General features: G+C 42.3%; 1 protein-coding gene across 2 annotated transcripts; it reads right to left on the bottom strand.

Annotated features, from left to right (window-relative positions):
• Positions 1-4699: 4699 nt before the first annotated feature.
• PDP1 (pyruvate dehydrogenase phosphatase catalytic subunit 1) lies at positions 4700-17473 on the bottom strand. 2 transcript variants are annotated; one of them, XM_073679667.1, is made up of 2 exons: positions 17347-17473; positions 4700-11824 (listed from the first exon to the last, which is right to left on the bottom strand). In XM_073679667.1, exon 2 carries the CDS (start codon positions 11778-11780, stop codon positions 10179-10181), a length of 1602 nt encoding a protein of 533 aa, XP_073535768.1. In that variant the 5' UTR covers positions 11781-11824; positions 17347-17473; the 3' UTR covers positions 4700-10178. The 2 variants fall into 2 exon arrangements, with proteins under 2 accessions (XP_073535768.1, XP_073535767.1); XM_073679666.1 differs by lacking the exon at positions 17347-17473 and adding an exon at positions 17153-17297.
• Positions 17474-17850: the final 377 nt, after the last annotated feature.

Below are 17850 nucleotides of genomic sequence, written 5' to 3'. Positions count from 1 at the left end.
ATTCCCTGATTGAGAACAGGTGTGGCAGTAATCAGGCCCGTGTGTGGCTGGGGAAATTGAACTCAGCTTCCCAAAGATGTGATAAACCACAGTTAATTTATGTTTTAAGGTGGGGGGGTAATCACTCTTTCACACAGTAGGTTTTCACACAGTGGCCCTGTAGGTTTGGATTTTTTTCCCTTAATAATAAAGTCCTTCATTTAAAAACTTCATTTTGTGTTTACTTGTGTTATCTTTGTCTAATATTTTAATTTGTTTTGTGATCTGAAACATTTAAGGTATGACAAACATGCAAAAGAATAAGAAATCAGGAAGATGTCAGTCATTACGTCGCACACTGGTAAAGCCCCTTTTCATTATCTATAAAATAATCTGTTGAGGCAGATTCTGGCACTTAGTGGCTCTTTATATGGAGTCTGAAAAGTATTCTACAATAATTTGTTCTCCAAAAGTAAAAGTAGTGCCCCTTGCCTGCCAAGTCTTAGCATGTAGTTAAACAGCACTGTACAGCCACATATGGGGTATTTTCAAGCTCAGCAGAAATTACAAAATTTTGGTGCCATTTTTACCCATTCACCTATGTGAAAAACATAAAATTTGGAGCTAAAACAAAATGTATTGTAAAAATGTAATTATTTCTTGTTCACTTCCCAATGGTATAAAATTCTGTGATATACCCATGGTGTAAATATGATCACTGCACCCTTAGGTGAATTGAGAGGTGTAGCTTGTAAAATGGGGTCACTTATGGGAGGGATTCTGCTGCTCTGGCACCCCAGGGGCTCTTCTTTTCGATCACATATTGGGTATCTCAGAAGAAATTGCACTACAAACTACACAGTCCATGTTCACCTGTTACCCTTGTGAAAATGCTAAATTTGAAGGCTAAATCAACATTTTTGAGGGAAAAAGTAAAATGTTAATCTTTCCCTTCCACATTGCTAAATTTATTGAATGTGGTTTTGAGGACTTTGAGGGGTGCAGTTTTTAGAATGGTGTCACATTTGTGTATTTTGTCATATAGGCCCCTCAAAGTCACTTCAAATGTGATTTGTCCCTAAAACAATTGGTTTTATACATTTTGTTGGAAAAATTGAGATATTTGCTGATCAACTTTTAACCCTTCTAACTTCCTAACAAAAAAAATGTAAAAAAATTATGCTAATGTAAAGTAGTCATGTGGTAAATGTTATATTTTAACATTTTTGTGATGTCACTCTGATTTAAGGACATAAAAGTTTGAAAATTGCTAAATTTTTCTAAATGTTTTCGCCCAAATTCTGATATTTTCACAAATAAACGGAAAAAATGATCGGCCTAAATACATCATTACCATGAAGTACAATGTGTTGTAAAAAGCAATCTCAGAATTACTGTATTATGTTGAAGCATTCCAGAGTTATTACCTCATAAAGTGCCACTGGTCATGAAGGTGAAAACCAGCTCAGGAGTGAAGGGGTTTAATGCCACAGAACTTTCAATATATCTTTCAGTGAATGCAACTCAATTACACAAGAACCAAATGCCCATCATGACCTAATCCTGCTCTCTCAGCTACACCTTGTATTACCAAGAATCAAGGTGATCAGATTGGAATTATGATTGAAGGGTATGAGGTGGCAGGTGGAGGGGGAGGGGTTGGCATATGCAGAAAGCAGGTGCATGGAACAAAAAAAAATTATTTATACAGGTGCATCTCACTAAATTAGAATATCAAAAAGTTATTTCAGTTCTTCAATACAAAAAGTGAAACTCATATTATATAGAGTCATTACACACAGAGTGATCTATTTCAAGTGTTTATTTCTGTTAATGTTGATGATTATGGCTTACAGCCAATGAAAACACAAAAGTCATTATCTCAGTAAATTAGAATACTTTATAACAACAGCTTGAAAAATGTTTTTAAAATCCGAAATGTTGGCCTACTGAAATGTATGTTCAGTAAATGCCTTCAATACTTGGTCGGGCTCCATTTGCATCAATTACTGCATCAATGCGGCGTGGCATGGAGGCGATCAGCCTGTGGCACTGTTGAGGGGTTATGGAAGCCCAGGTTGCTTTGATAGCAGCCTTCAGCTCGTCTGCATTGTTGGGTCTGGTGTCTCTCATATTCCTCTTGACAATATCCCATAGATTCTCAATAAATTGACTTTTTGGTGATATTCTAATTTAGTGAGATGCACCTGTATATATATATATATATATATATATATATTTTATACACACAGTGGGGAAAATACGCATTTGATACACTGCCAATTTTGCAAGTTTTCCCACCTGCAAAGAATGGAGAAGTCTGTAATTTGTATTGTTGGTACACTTCAACTGTGAGAAAGAGCATCTAAAAAATTTAAAAAAAACAACAGAAAATCACATTGTATGATTTTTACATACTTAAACTGCATTTTATTGCATGAAATATTTGATCACCTACCAACCAGCAAGAATTTTGGCTCTCACAGACATGTTAGTTTTTCTTTAAGAAGCCTTCCTGCTCTGCACTCATTACCTGTATTAATTACAACTGTTTGATCTCGTTACCTGTCCACACACAGTCAATCACACTCCAACCTCTCCACCATGGCCAAGACCAAAGAGCTGTCTAAGGACACCAGGGACAAAATTGTAGACCTGCACAAGGCTGGGATGGGCTACAGGACAATAGACCAGCAGCTTGGTGAGAAGGCATTGGCGCAATTATTAGAAAATGGAAGAAACACAAGATGACTGTCAATATTCCTCGGTCTGCGGCTCCATACAAGATCTTGCCTCATAGGGTAAGGAGGAATCTGAGAAAGGTCAGGAATCAGCCCAGAACTATACAGGAGAACCTGGTCAATGACCTGAAGAGAGCTGGGACCACAGTCTCAAACATTACTGCAACACATTATGCAGTCATGGATTAAAATCCTGCAAGGTCCAGCAGCTCACGCCAGCACATGTCCAGGCTCGTTTGAAGTTCGCCATTGACCATCTGGATGATCCAGAGGAGGCATGGGAGAAGGTCATGTGGTCAGATGAGACCAAAATTTAACTTTTTGGTATCAACTCCACTCACCGTGTTTGGAGGAAGAAGGCTGAGTACAACCCCAAGAACACCATCCCAAAGGTGAAACATGGTGGGGGAAACATAATAGTTTGGGGGTGCTTTTCTGCAAAGGGGACAGAAAGACTGCACCGTATTGAAGGGAGGATGGATGGGGTCACGTATCTCAAGATTTTGTCCGACAACCTCCTTACCTCAGTAACAGCATTGAAGATGGTTCGTGGCTGGGTCTTCCAGCATGACAATAACCAAAAATACACAGCCATGGCAATTAAGAAGCATTTCAAAGTTCCTGGAGTGGCATAGCCGTTCTCCAGACCTGAAACCAATAGAAAATTTTCGGAGGAAGCTGAAACTCAAAAAGGTGCCGAGCGACAGCCCCGAAACATGAAAGATCTGAAGAAGATCTGTATGGAGGAGTGGGCCAAAATCCCTGCTGCAGTGTACAAACTTCGTCAAGAACTACAGTAAACGTTTAACCTCTGTAATTGCAAACAAAGGTTTCTGTATCAAATATTAAGTTGCTTTTCTATTGTATCAAATACTTATTTCATGCAATAAAATGCAAATTAATTATGTAAAAATCCTACAATGTGATTTTCCTACTTTTTATTTTTAGATTCTGTCTCTCACAGGTGAAGTGTACCTATGAAAAAAATGACAGACCTCTCCATTCTTTGTAGCTGGGAAAACTTGCAAACTTGCAGCGTATTAAATATTTATTATATATAATATATATATATATCTCCATCTATAATACACATATACTAATTTACAATAATATTGTGATCATGATTCACCCCTGAAATTTCGTTGGATTCAGAATTCTTCTATTCCCACTATACGTTCTGTACATATCTTGTAGAATACTCCTGAAGTGTAAAATTGTTCCAGACATCTCCGCTTAATAGATACCGAGATTGATGTGATTTCCAAGTGGTTCTTATTAGTCTCTTATCAGCAACAGGACGTTGGCCGCAGCCAACAGCCTGAGGAAGACAAGCAGCCAGATTCATGCAAAGCAATAAAGAGGGTGGGACGCGAGGTTTGCAGTGGAAAACTACTGTCAAAACTAGTACTGTGCTCTAGTTTTAGAGCTAAAAAAAAAAAAATCAATGTAATTCTAACTCCAGGATTTCAGAAGAGTACAAGATTTATATAATGCTAAGCCGATAAAGAAAAAGCAAATCATCTATAACTCTACGAGAGCTGGAGAATTCCAGAATCTATATACATTAGATTAATTTCATCTAAAGCCATTGGAGAAGCCAATTCTCTACCAACAGATAATGTCAAGGAAGAGAAGGTTTGGGTATGTTGAATTTCAAAGCTTGATGAGTTTTGTCCTGGTAGAATAGCCGAAACAAGGTGGTGTCTGATGTCGATTCACTACCATTTTCCAATTGAGTGTAAGTTTGCAGTCTGTAAAGTGATACCAAATGCAGATTAACACATGTGGACCCACAGCAGTTCAAACTCCAAAAAAGTGCCCTGGACCCAAGAGTCATCATTGGATTTCCGCTCCAGATTCTGCTGTAAAGACAGGCTGGATTTTTTCAACTGAAAAAAAATTGCCATAAAAGTGTTCTCGTTCTGACAATTCTTCCAATTTCAGAAAAGGTGACACTAAATAACTGTCAGAGCCTCGGATATTTCAGCAAGTATTTAATAATACAAGCGGTTATATACCAAACAGCACTCAATATTTTTCTTATGTCAGCATATACACTACACACATGGAGTACATAAAAGTAATAAGGAACATATCAGGAGGGGAAATACTGTAACAGCTCTGATAAGAAACATGAGAAATAAAAACAAGTGCTATTCAACCAAACCGATCTAAACTTGTACTGTATACACTATCCTGAACGCCAGGGGTCAAAAAGGGCCCCAATAAAAAGTAGTGCACCTTTATGGGTATAGGGAGCAGAAAATTGATGTGTGTCATTTTGGAAGAGACAGGACAAGTTTAGAACTTGGAGACAAGGTTTTATAAAGTTATATTTACAGAATTTGCCTATACATGACACATTGTTTAGTTTTACATTTCAAGGAGACAAAACAGAGGAACAGCACAATGCAGAGGAAAGAAGTTTGAGAATTCTTTGTTTTTGAAAATACTTGCATTTCCCATGAATTCATATAGTTGTGAATCCAGATCATGGAGTCGCCTTATCAGGTTATGGTTTAACTTCTACTAATCCAAATTTACAGCCAGTTTTATAGTCTAGAGCTGCATTCATAATTCTGCTGTTTGACAATCTTAGTTTCCAACAGCAGACACCTTCTTAGCATAGCCTATAATTACGAAAGTGTCAGTTTTGCCCTGAAGCCAATATATATACATATTTATTTTTTTTACCCAGAGTGGTGTAAAATCATAATAATGGTAATAATCGCCACCTTTTTATTAACCATTAAATACTGTAGATGGGAAAAAATGGAAATACATGCACTGTTTTCAACAGATCCAAAGGGGTCATTTACGGAGGAAAAGAAGGAGTGCATTGATTATACAAGGAAAGGGTAAAGAATTTAATGTAACAAAAAAAAAAAAAAAAAAGATTTGTTCCATAGAGATTTTTTTCTGTCGTAAATAAAGCTGGATGACATCTAATAGTTCTGCCATGACTGATTGTATGTTCGATGTCAGAAGAGCCAAGGACAACCCTTAGTAGCAGATGCAATTAAAGTCTTGAAAAGGAGAAAAAAAAATCATGAGTTTATCTTTACGTTTTTTTTTCCCCCGTTAGGAGGAAAAAGTTATTATTTTTTATTTTTTACTGCAGTATTAAAGTTGTATTTCAATCTAAGCAAGTTATCACTTCTCCCACCACTTGACAAAACACCAGGCACCCATGTGCTCCATTCTCCTCTGGCTGTAAGGCTGTGGTCAGAAAATTAAAAGTCAGGAAGTCAGCCATGGGCCCTGCCAATCCATTCAATTTTGACACTGATGAAGAAGGTCGCAGGCAGTAGTGATGAGCGCAAGTGCTCGTTACTAGAGTTTGCACAGAGTATCGCGAGTGTTCGAGTGAGATGTTCGCATCCCTGCAGCTGCATGTTTTGTGGCTGTTAGACAGCCACAAAACATGCGGGGATTGCCTAACAAACACGGGCAATCCCCGCATGTTTTGTCTAACAGTCGTGAACATCTCACTCAAGCACCCACGATACTCTGTGCATACCCGAGCACCCTAGACAAACTTGAGTAAAGAACACTTGCGCTCATCACTAGTAGGCAGTGCTCAGATCTCCGGCACCAGACTGTAAATGGAGCTAGATGGCCAAACTACTGCTCCATTCAACGCCTCCTGGCTAATAAGCATGGTAACCTTGGGCAAATACAGTGGAAAGGTGTTGACTTGCTTGGGCAAAAATACCCTTTTACGTCTTAAAAGAGCAATATTAATGGCACTCAAAAATGAAGGAACCGTTCACACATGGCTTATGTTTTTTAACCACAGTCATGTAAGATCCATTAAGGTTTTATTATAGGGCTATGTTCGCGTCCTGTGATTATCCTTTAGAACGGATTCAGCAGCAATTCGTTGACCAAAAAAAATGAGCAGACACCTTTTTTTCAGTCCGACTAATAAAAAAAAAAAAAAAGAAAAAAGATTTGAACTCTATCTAGACTTCAATGTTAAAAAAGGATCTATTAAATAGCAATCTGTTTCCTTCCAATTGAAACGGATCCAGAAAGCAAAAAACAAATCCTTTTCAAAAGAAAAAAAACGGATGGCTATTTTTCCGTTTTACATAAACTTCAATGTTTTAAAAAAAAACGGTCGAGTTGGAATCAGGTGTGTCTGCACAATGGATTGCTGCTGAAACTGTACCAATGGATCATTACTAGACATGTGAACATAGCCTAAAATAAAACCTTAACGGATCCAACATGACTGCGGTTAAAAAATATGAGACATTTGCGAACGTAGCCTAAGTGTTCACATTACACCTACAACACATGGACTGGACTCCGGTTGTGGGTACATTGGTGTAAGTGCAAACTATCCAAGAAAACACCTGCTCTTCCATCGATTGGCGTTGGAAACACTTGAGGTGCTTCTCTGGTATGACGACGAGCTTAACTTGAACAAAATAGAAGTGTAAAGATCCTGAAAGATTTCAAGCCCATATTAATAGAAACAACTGCTAAAGCCAGCTCAGTGCTGGGAGCACTGGTAGCCAGCTCAGTGCTGGGAGCACTGGTAGCCAGCTCAGTGCTGGGAGCACTGGTAGCCAGCTCAGTGCTGGGAGCACTGGTAGCCAGCTCAGTGCTGGGAGCACTGGTTGCCAGCTCAGTGCTGGGAGCACTGGTTGCCAGCTCAGTGCTAGGAGCACTGCTTACCAGTCTTCCCGTTTTATAAGTGACACAATTATATTCCAGCCCTTCTGGTCTGAGCAGCTCATCAGCAAAATGGTAATACTGAGAGAGCTGAATATTTCTTCAAGCGTCACCATTGAAGAACACATTTAGTCAATCAGTGGTCAGTCATGGCACGCGGGTCATTAATCTGGCACTTGCCAACTAGGACAGGAGCTCCAGTGCTTCGAATTGCCATGCAAACAGCAGGGGAGCAAGGAAACATTACGATATCCAATTTTTTTTTTGCAGAGAACAAACCCATCACTCCGTGTTACATCTGTAGTATTCTGGAAATTGTAATGTGCATTTTTCTGAGCAAATGCACAAATGAAGCTCAGCGGTATCTTTTACTGAATGTGCCATGTCTTCCTAGAGAAAATTTAAAGTCACCGTTTGGCCAGGGCTTCACTATCAGTATTTGTTCAGTATTTTTTTCTCAGGAGTGGGAGCCAAAATCAGGTGAGGAACAATCAGAGAAAAGGTATAATAGAAACAAGTCACCAATTCTGCATTTATCACCCACTCCTGGTTTTACCTCCCACTCCTGAGAAAAAATACTGACCGAATACTGATAGTGGGGCCGTGGCCTTATGCTTATGGATGCGCCATTGGATTATTAGGTTAATGAGATCCTTACATGCAAGTCTTTCTTCTAATCATTTAGCCTTGAAACGACTGTCTGGTATAGGAGAAGAATTGGAAAAGTGCCAAGAAGTTAATCACAATGCAGTGCCAACACTACGGTGGTCCTAGCCTCAGGCTACAGTCACGCTTCAGTGTCAATTTTTACATATACGTGAGTAATGGACCATATTCTCTCTCTCCTGTTTCAATCTGTATTGCATCTGTTTCCCCCCCTTTTTTTCTTAAAAACTGAAGGAGATAGATTGTCTGCATTTTTATGTATCCGCTGTCTCTTAATGGATCACTGACTGGATGAAACAGTGAAGTACAAAGATGGTCTTCTTAAGCCTCATCCATTTTATAAGAATCACCATAAACTCTACTGGCCGAGTTTGATCTACAAAACGGATGAGATTAGGACCTGCTCTGAGACTCATGGACTGGAGACACGAATCTGTTTTTTAAACTGTGTATGGATCAATAAGACTCTATAGGTCTGTGGGTTTGGGTTTTTAGTCTGCTTCTCTCCAAAAGTGCAAGTACTGTGATAGAAAGTCAAGAGGATCAGTCAAGATTTACCAACTAGATTTCAAACGAATCTGCATAATTGTCATGACTTATAGGAAGACAACTTTACCCAATATCACCCGCATTGACATGGGGGACATAATATACTGTACACGAGGACAGACTACATGGCATGGACATGCTCCCCTGCCCCACTGCTTTGCACAAGTAATGGTCAGTTTAGGCTAGTGCTTGCCAAATACATTGGAGATCACCTGTATAGGAATAATAGCAGTGCATACATTGTGGATATAATCTTCAGTATGGTGTCGCTTTATTACACCACATGTATTCTAGGCTGGAGTTATAACTAGCAGCGATGGACTTTATGCGGCTTTTGTCCATCTGGTTTCCACCTCTAAAAAGATCCTACTGCTGATAAGTCAAAGTTATTTCAAAGAATTTACAACAGTAAATATTCTGGCTTTACAAGGCCCTAAGTGCTCAATAAAAAAAAAATAAAAAAGATAAAATCAGGGTTTTTTTTTTTGAGAGTCCCAAGTTCTGAATACATTTTGAAGCGCATCCATCCACAAGTGTGTTCATGAGCCCAAGCATCATCCAATACAATCTGGAGCAGAAAAGTGAAATAGATGATATGCCATGTATTATCTGTAACATAAGCAACTGTGAAGCCAAATGCTTGGCACCCTGATCCATATTTTGTTTTTCGAGTGGGCACAAAACCAACACTGCTGTGCAAACAGTTCTAGCTGCCCGTATTATCCATTCATGTGACGAAACACGGCATACATCTAGACTGGCTTAATCTGAGTGTGGGCGCATATCTATCTGTGAGACAATCATTATCTTATTAAAAACGCTTCCAAACAAGCAACGTAAAATAACTCAGTGTGCACATACCCTAAATGTCTAATCAGTGAGCAACTGCCCCTTGGGACTTCCATCAAACCCTAAAACAGGGTCCCATTTCTTCCATCTTAAACCGCATTGAGACGATAGGATGGAGTGGTGGTCGAGCACGTATGGTGGGGCTCGGTTCAAAGTTTTAGCTCTACTTGGCCATCTTCGTTAGTCCTTAAACCTTTAATAAAGCAGCACCATGCATGCTCGTCCACTACTTTATTCCAGCTTTTCCCAGCCGTGGTCTTGCAGCTGTTCTAGCAATCGGGTCCAGTAGTCAGACCGCCAACTCATTTATTCCAGCTTTAGCCTGGAATACCTATTTAAGGTAAAAAAGTTTTCAAAAGTATCTTTTATAGAAAGAGATGGAAGAACTCGATATTATATAGGTAACCATCTTCATATAGTAGGTAATGCAATGGTTCGTCACTGGAAGATGAAACCACCGTGGAGCCTTTAGAAACTTTGTCCCCATAGAAAGTATTTTACAGGGTCACAGTAGACTGATGGATATTGAACAAGACTATTAAACGGCTTTAAATCATAAGCCATTATCCGCCATGCAATGCTCTCTCGTACAAAAAAAAAATAAAAAAATTACTGCGCCAAGTAGCAAGTTTCATGCCAATCGATACAAATAAATTATGTCAAATATCAAAGCCCCGTTAACTTTGGTACGTTAGGTAAAATAATAGTGTATTACTGCTGTTGATTTTGATAAGCTCCAATAACATGAGAGTTAAACTGCACCACTATAATGGTAATATCATCTCTGTACATCCGTGCCAGTTCTTCTGGAAGACTAAGCATCTTTGAAAGTCGCTCATGGTCAACAGTGCCAAATTCATTGTTACCCACAGCATGCCTTATAAGATGGGTGGCTGCATTTTGATCTTCAAAAACTGAAGAAATCCTGGCCCTCCTTTCCATAAGAAGACCCTGCATCTGTCCCAAAGTAACTTTGTAACCTCCTACGGCTATGGGCTGCTGATGGTGAACGCCGGTCAGATACTCTCCAACGATTCTCACCACATCTTGTCTATGCATAGTCTCCCAAAGTCCATCTGTGGCCAATATGAGGAACTTATCTTTAGGTCTTAATCTGTGGTAGATCACTTCGGGTTCAGCACTTAAGTAAGGTGGGGAGTGGTAATTGGGAGGGATGAATTTAGTGTATTCATTGTCATTCAATTGATCGGGTCCTGACTCGACAACACGTTTCTGAAGATCGATGCTCCACTTGAATTTAACGTCACCAAAAGCTCTGAAGGGCATCAGCAACCCAAGAAGTCGGTCTTGCTTTACCACGCTCTTATCTTCCTTTGGATGCTCGGATCGGAGCCTTTGAATTTCAGACTCATTCTGAGCATTATGATCATGGGACATGGTTACTGCAGACCAAGATCCATCATCTTCCTGAACTCCAAGCAAGGCCCGACTATCTCCTGTGTTAGCTACATGCAAGTCTACACCATCCACATGAGCCACGCATGCTGTGGCTCCTGAAAAGGCCACCCTCAAAACCCAGTAGTTCAGAAAAGAGTTTGGATCTCCAACTTGAGCTTCCAAAGACAGGTCATTGTCGAGTCGCTTAAATGAATTTATCAAAGCCTCCTTAACGTCGGTCGTCTCCCCCGTGTTCAGATCAATCAGCTCCTGCCAGTAGGTACGTAAACTGTTGAAGTACAGTTTGGATGCCTCCTTACTAAAGTAATCATTTGGATGCTTGTGCCACTGCAAAATGGGTAATAGGGCTCGCCCGCTTTCTACGGCGTGTTCAATCTCCAGTAGAGTTTCCTGAGGTAGCAAAGAAACAGCAATATAATAGAAGAGTCTTTCACTAACAGCCTGAGCACACGCGCAACCAGCGTGGCCGTCAAACACGCCTAAGAGCATTCCTCTCGTCTGTAAACAGGTGGCCGCACTTCTTCTGTCTTCGATTGGAGCATTGGCGGGCAGCTGATTGCTGTCAAAACCAAGAATTGAACTGATATTCTTACCATCAAATTCGGGAACCTTGAAACTGTATTCATTGGCTTTTAAGATACTGTTAACCTGGGGAGGTGTTAGGTAAAACCTCTGCGGAGTAGTCACATATTGCCGCAGCTGAAAACATTGCTCTCTGGGTCGTCTGAACGCGGAAGCAAACTTCCCATCTGCTCCACATCGAAGGGGCTTCACAGATGGGTGACTGGACCTACAGCACAGAGATTTGTGGTGACAGTAACACACAGAGCTGCAGAACCGGCCAAGTTCACAGTTCCTGATGAGAGGAAAGAGAAGCTGAGTAGGAACAGACATTGCATCCAGTAATAAAGATGGAGAGCAACTTCTTCCTGGGAAACCTGCGGAGAGAAAAAGGAGATTATTTTTCCTTGTCTAGTCCTCTATGTGTAGATCAGTAAAGGACGACTACTATCAATTTCCAAAAAACATTTTCATGGAAACATGTATTCTAGAAGTCTTCAAAAACTATTTACACAGAATTAGTTTTATTGTTCATTTACTAAATTTAAAAGTTAAGTAACTTTCTCAATAGTCTTCATTAAACATTTTCTGCCATTTTGCGGCGCCGGTGTCTTTAAATTCTTTAGCCGAGTGTTCTTTAAATAAAAATACAAAAATTTGTCACATCCCAGTCTCCTGGTTCTGATGGCTCTCACTGCTTCTCAGTTCCCTTCTCTCAGTGTTAGAGATCAGCAGCAGAGAGGGGGGTTGTACAGAAACCTGAAGAGAAGAGGGAAGAAAGTATCTAAAGTTTTATGGAGAGCAAAGAAAATATGATATACACATGGAGAGGACATAGGTTCAGATTAGAAGCCTTGCAGATGTATAGCTAATGAAGACAAAAGCACCCTGGATACATGGAGACCTCATATCCAGCCCTTATTACTGGGAGACACACTCCCATGAAAGAAGAATCGGAAGCTTTGACCAGGCTGCAAACTGAATAACTGAGGGTGTGAAATAAAAGATCCCAGACTGAAATTTATTATTTACTTGTAGTTAATAAAATTGCACTAACTAGAGATGAGCGAATACATCTGCATGACCCTGGTCCAGAGGCCAGGTCAGTATATCATGGCCAGTGGGCAAGAGGCCCTGTGATCCTCATTCTACTTCTTAGCATCTGTGGATCCTGTTTTGATTAGCCAGACTGGCACAACATTGGGTGTGCATCACACTGTGACCATGATGCTCTGCCAGGCCAGCTAATCAAAAAAGGAGGCAAGGATGCTAACAGGTAGGAAGCAGTTTGCAGAACCTCCTGTCCAGGGACCACAGAATACTAACCTCGCCGATGGACCCTATAGGGTCCTGAACATTAACTTGCTCATCTTTAGCACGAACATAAGTAAAAAAAAGTTTAATGCTCTGATTTTGATCCAGTGTTCGGTGCAAAATATAAAACCCTAAGGCTATGTTCACACACGTGTTTTTTTTCTGCAGCTAAATCTGCTGACAGATTTTCTGTGGCAGGAAAACAGCTGTGTCAAAAATGCAGGTTTTCCTGTGTTTTTTTCACTGTCCTATCTCGATTTAGACATGTTCTGTGAAAAAAAAGAATCCCACTTTATTTTGCCATAAAAAAACGCAGGTGCATTTTTTTTTTTGCAGCATTTTTTTCACCAACCATTACTTCCCATGGGTGAAAAAACACTGCAAAAACGCTGAAGTGACATGCTCTATTTTCCAAAAACGCAAGCAAGGCAGAAAATACGTGGCAAACAAAAAGCAACATGTGTGAACAGAGAATTCTGGTTTCTCATAGACTTTGTTGGTACTGCAAAAAGCAGCTGAAAATTTGCATAAAAATCTGCTGCAAAATACAACGTGTGTGAACATATAGCCTTAACTGCGTTCGCATGTTGTGGCCCTGGTTTCACACCTTGAGAACAGCCTAAGATGTGGCAGACTATTTCCACCCCAGATCTCTTAAGTCTGTGACAATTTCACATGATGCAGATTGTGCTGCAGATTTCTCCCCTATGCATTAAAAGGAGTAAAATCTGCGGTGAAAAATCAACAGCATTTCCGTAAGGTCCTGTACATGCAATGTCCATCTACTGCGTCAGTCCCTATATATGTAACCGTCTGTTTCTGCACCACACGTGAGATGAGGTCATAGGTTGAGTCTTCCCTGATGATGTCACTATTTGGTATTCATGTTTAAAGTCCCTATCCTGTATGCTTGAAAAAGGCTACAATATAAGCCCGAAACGTCACATATGGGATTATAGCATATTTAATCTGTCGGGTGGAAAGTCGGGAGACCACTATATTTATCAGACTGCCTTACAATCCCACCAATAGAGGTTTAGGGTGAATTCAAAGCCATCCACAACCTGTCTCCTCCATAGTCCATACATCTGTGACCTAGTCTCCCGGTACTTACCTGCACGCAACCTCCAATCCTCACAAGATCTCCTTCTCTACTCCCCTCTTATCTCTTCTTCCCACAATCGCATACAAGATTTCTCCCGTGCATCCCCCCCAACTCTAGAACTCTCTACCCCAACACATCAGACTCTCTCCTACCATGGAAACCTTCAAAAGGAAGCTGTAGACCCTCTTTTTCCGACAAGCCTACAACCTGCAGTAACCACCGCTCCACCATACAACTGTGCGACCAGCTCTACCCCCACCCACTGTATCCTCACCCATCCCTTGTAGACAGTGAGCCCTTGCGTTCAGGGTCCTCTCTCCTCCTGTACCAGTCGCTGATTTGTATTATTCATGATTATTGTACTTGTTTTTATTATGTATATCCCTTTTCACATGTAAAAGCGCCATGGAATAAATGGACTATAATAATAATAAATAATTCAGTATAATGCAGCATAGGAAGCTCTAGCTAGAAAAGATGAAACCTCCAGTCCCACAAAACTGATGAAAAGTCAGCCAAGCTGGACATGGCGAAGTCTAGTTTGTAGAGGTTACTGAAAAAAACTAATTTTGCAAAGCAAGAAGGAAAAAAAAAAACAACCTGCAAAGCAGATTTACTATGCACAGACAGTGGCAAGACACAGAAATAAGCAGAAAACATTTACAGGATAGAATAATAACATAGCATCACATCTGTAGGAATGGACAGACGACATGTGTCCTGCATACACAAGAGGTCACCTCCTGATGCAAAGCCTTGAGCGAGCACAGTAAGGAGCAGTGTAACACTACACTGACACTGACGAAAGGCTCGGGGTATTTTTAGCGCCTCTGTAATCGGAGCTGGTGGGGCAATAAAGGAGGGCGAGGGCATTGTAGGACTAATCAGCATTACATGATATACACCAGAAAGGTATGAGCAGTGGCCTAACACAGGCAGGAACTAGTCAAGAGGTCAATGATTCCTAGAAACACTGACGTGCTGGGCCATACACAGATCAGACATGGCCAAGAGAATCCTATCAGCACATAGATCACACAAGCAATGAGTTAGATTTTCCATCATGCCTATTGCCATCCGAAGTGTGCCACGCTCCAATGTACTCTTTCTGCAGACTGGTACAGATTTAGAGGCATAAAAGAAGGGATTTTCATGTCCCTTACGTTAATGCCATATAAAGACCCCTAAAAATGAAGAGTATACAGCATTGACTTAGCACGGCACCCTCGTTGCAGTTTTTCCCCTTTTTACAGCAGTGCTAAGACCAGAGAGAAGTGCAGAGAAGTGCCGTACAGAATGATTCACGGAAACGGGTCTCGATGCAGATCCCTGTAGCACCAGGGGAGGGGGCTGAGTGACTGGGAGACAATTTATGATTTTTTTTTTTTTTAGAAAACAGCCTGCTCTCCATCCTCAGGATTGGTGGAGGTCCAATGGGTCAGATGCATCGACCATAACCCGCTGTATTTACTCAGATGTCTGACCCTGGGACCAACCGATCCCAGTAGTAATACCCACCTTGTTACAGGAAAGCGCCAATTCTATGTGGTTGCAACCATATTAATAAGAGGCCACAAGCTTGGCCACTGACAAGTGCCGTCACCCATAAGAGGTTTCAAAAAAGATGCACTTGCAGGGTATGAAGCAAAAGCAACAGTGGTCATAGCAGACGAATAATGCAAGTATGGTCCAGGCCGAAAGGTGGGACCAGTATGACCTTCTCAGGCGATGATCCCACATGGGGGACTTTACGGATATGCCATCACTTTATGAGGAGTGGGAATCTGACATTTGGGTCTCCACCAATTGTGTAAATGAAGTGGTGAGCCCCCGGCCACCTGACAGTGCAAAGCCAAGGGTTGCACTTATGCAGCTGTTTTAAAGTAAGCACATCATCATCATGTCTAAGGGTATGTCCCTACTGGTTGCATATGCAAAAATCTGCTGAGCATAAAGGCCCCGTCACACTAAGCGACGCTACAGCGATCCCGACAACGATACGACCTGTCAGGGATCGTTGCTGCGTCGCTATGTGGTCGCTGGTCAGCTGTCAAACAGTCAGATCTTCCCAACGACGCAGCAACGATGCAGCGACCCGTAACGATCTGTATAACGATGCACGCCTGTGTGTTTCTGTGTCTGAGTCGTCAAACACACCGATGCATGCTACCCAGCGGGACCTCAACGATCAAAGAAATGTCCAGACCATTCCGACATGACCAGCGATCTCACAGCAGGGGCCTGGTCGCTGCTAAGTGTCAAACGTAGCAAGATCGCCGCTGCGTCACAAAACTTGTGACTCAGCAGCGATCTCGCTTAGTGTAACGGGGCCTTTATAGTAGCTGCTTTAGTGGTTCTCCTTCTCCCCCCCCCCCCCCCCCCATCTTACCCAGACCGCTATGATGACTTCTAAGAAGCATTATAGGGGGTGGGGCAAGGCAACAACAAGACACAGAACTGGGGGTCTCAGCAGGATAGTATTTGGAACTGGAAACATGAAACGTGTCCGTTACAAACTCTGCAGACCAGTGGTGGCCGGAAGAAGCGGTCGTAGCGGTCTGGGCCAGAAGAGGAATAATAAAGAAAAAATAAAAAAAAACAGAACCACTGCAGACAAAAGGAACAACAACTGTGAGTCACCATATATACCAGTCAGCAGAACTGGTGTGCACCACTATACGGTCACTGGAGGCCATATTGGTCTTGGTATATAATTTTTCTTATTCAGTAAAACCAAGGCTGTTTAGTAAGGAGCCCCTCCAGGCACGGCCCTTTGTAGGTGTAAATATGCACTACCGGATCTGAGCATCCCACTCCGACAGGTTGCCCACCCTACCCTGTACTGACCCCCAGTATGGAAGCCTGATTTTCTTTTTTAGATGTTCTCCATGGAGGGCAGGGGCTGTGTTTTCTATTCCTACCCTCCCCCCAGATTCATCATTTGCGACTTTTAAAAAAAAAAAAGTTGTAAAACTTGATGCGGATGATCCTTAGTTCCTCGGCGATGAGGTCGCCGTGTTGTGGTTCTGAGCGATGAGGTCACCATGTTGTGGTCCCCAGCAATGAGGTCGCCACGTTGTGGCCACAATTATGTTGCCTAAAATTTGGTGGATTTGTGGCCAGAAATCGCATGACTTTGCCACCATAGATCTCAATGTCAGTGGTGGTTTGGGACAAGCTGCGATTTTTTTTTTCCTGCCCTAAAAGTCGCAGACAAATGACGCATTGTATCCTATTACATCACAGCTCGTTATATGTGGAGAGGAAGCAGGAGAAGGATACGTACCGATCCGCCTGGGCCCGGGACACACACACATTCTCCGGTCACAAGCTGCGAACATCCACAACCTGCAACCGCCCGGCGGACAGCACAGAGCAGCGCAGGAAAAGGAGGGAGACAGTCCCACATAGAAGACAAGACAAAGATAGCAGCGGAGGGAGGAGAGACGCACAGACACTCACTACGGGGGAGAGCTGTACCTGCGGCCCCTAGTCAGCGCTCTCCCTGCCCGCCATCCACGGCACTACTGGCGGATACACGGAGCTCCGGTACCGGCCGCCCTTCCGCCGAGCAGCACTAATCTCCTCTGTGACGTCACTAGCAATGTACGTCCTTCAGCAGCTAAGACATCTCGCCACACCCTCCTTCCGACCAATTACAGCACCGCATTCCCGAAAAGAACCGCCCCTCTCATTCCTGATTGGCCGCTAGAACTGCAATGTTTCCGCCCCTCTTCAAGCGGCTCTTTGAAGTGAGGTTGCCAAGGGCGCGGATTGTACTGGCCGCTGAGCGGCGGACCGTGGGGTCTCCGAGCGACAGAAGGGGGAGAGGGGGGCGCTGGGTGACGGAAGGGGGGGGCGCTGGGTGACGGAAGGGGGGGGCGTAGAGCAGTGACAGAAGGGGGGGCACTGAGTGACGGACGGCGGGGGCGTAGGGCAGTGACGGAAGGGGGGGTGATGGACGGCGGGGGCGCTGAGTGACGG

Source organism: Phyllobates terribilis, unplaced genomic scaffold (assembly GCF_046119375.1).
Source record: "Phyllobates terribilis strain yellow unplaced genomic scaffold, ASM4611937v1 Scaffold_4__5_contigs__length_816908805, whole genome shotgun sequence".
Taxonomy (NCBI): domain Eukaryota; kingdom Metazoa; phylum Chordata; class Amphibia; order Anura; family Dendrobatidae; genus Phyllobates; species Phyllobates terribilis.
This window is presented reverse-complemented; position numbering and strand designations above follow the sequence as displayed.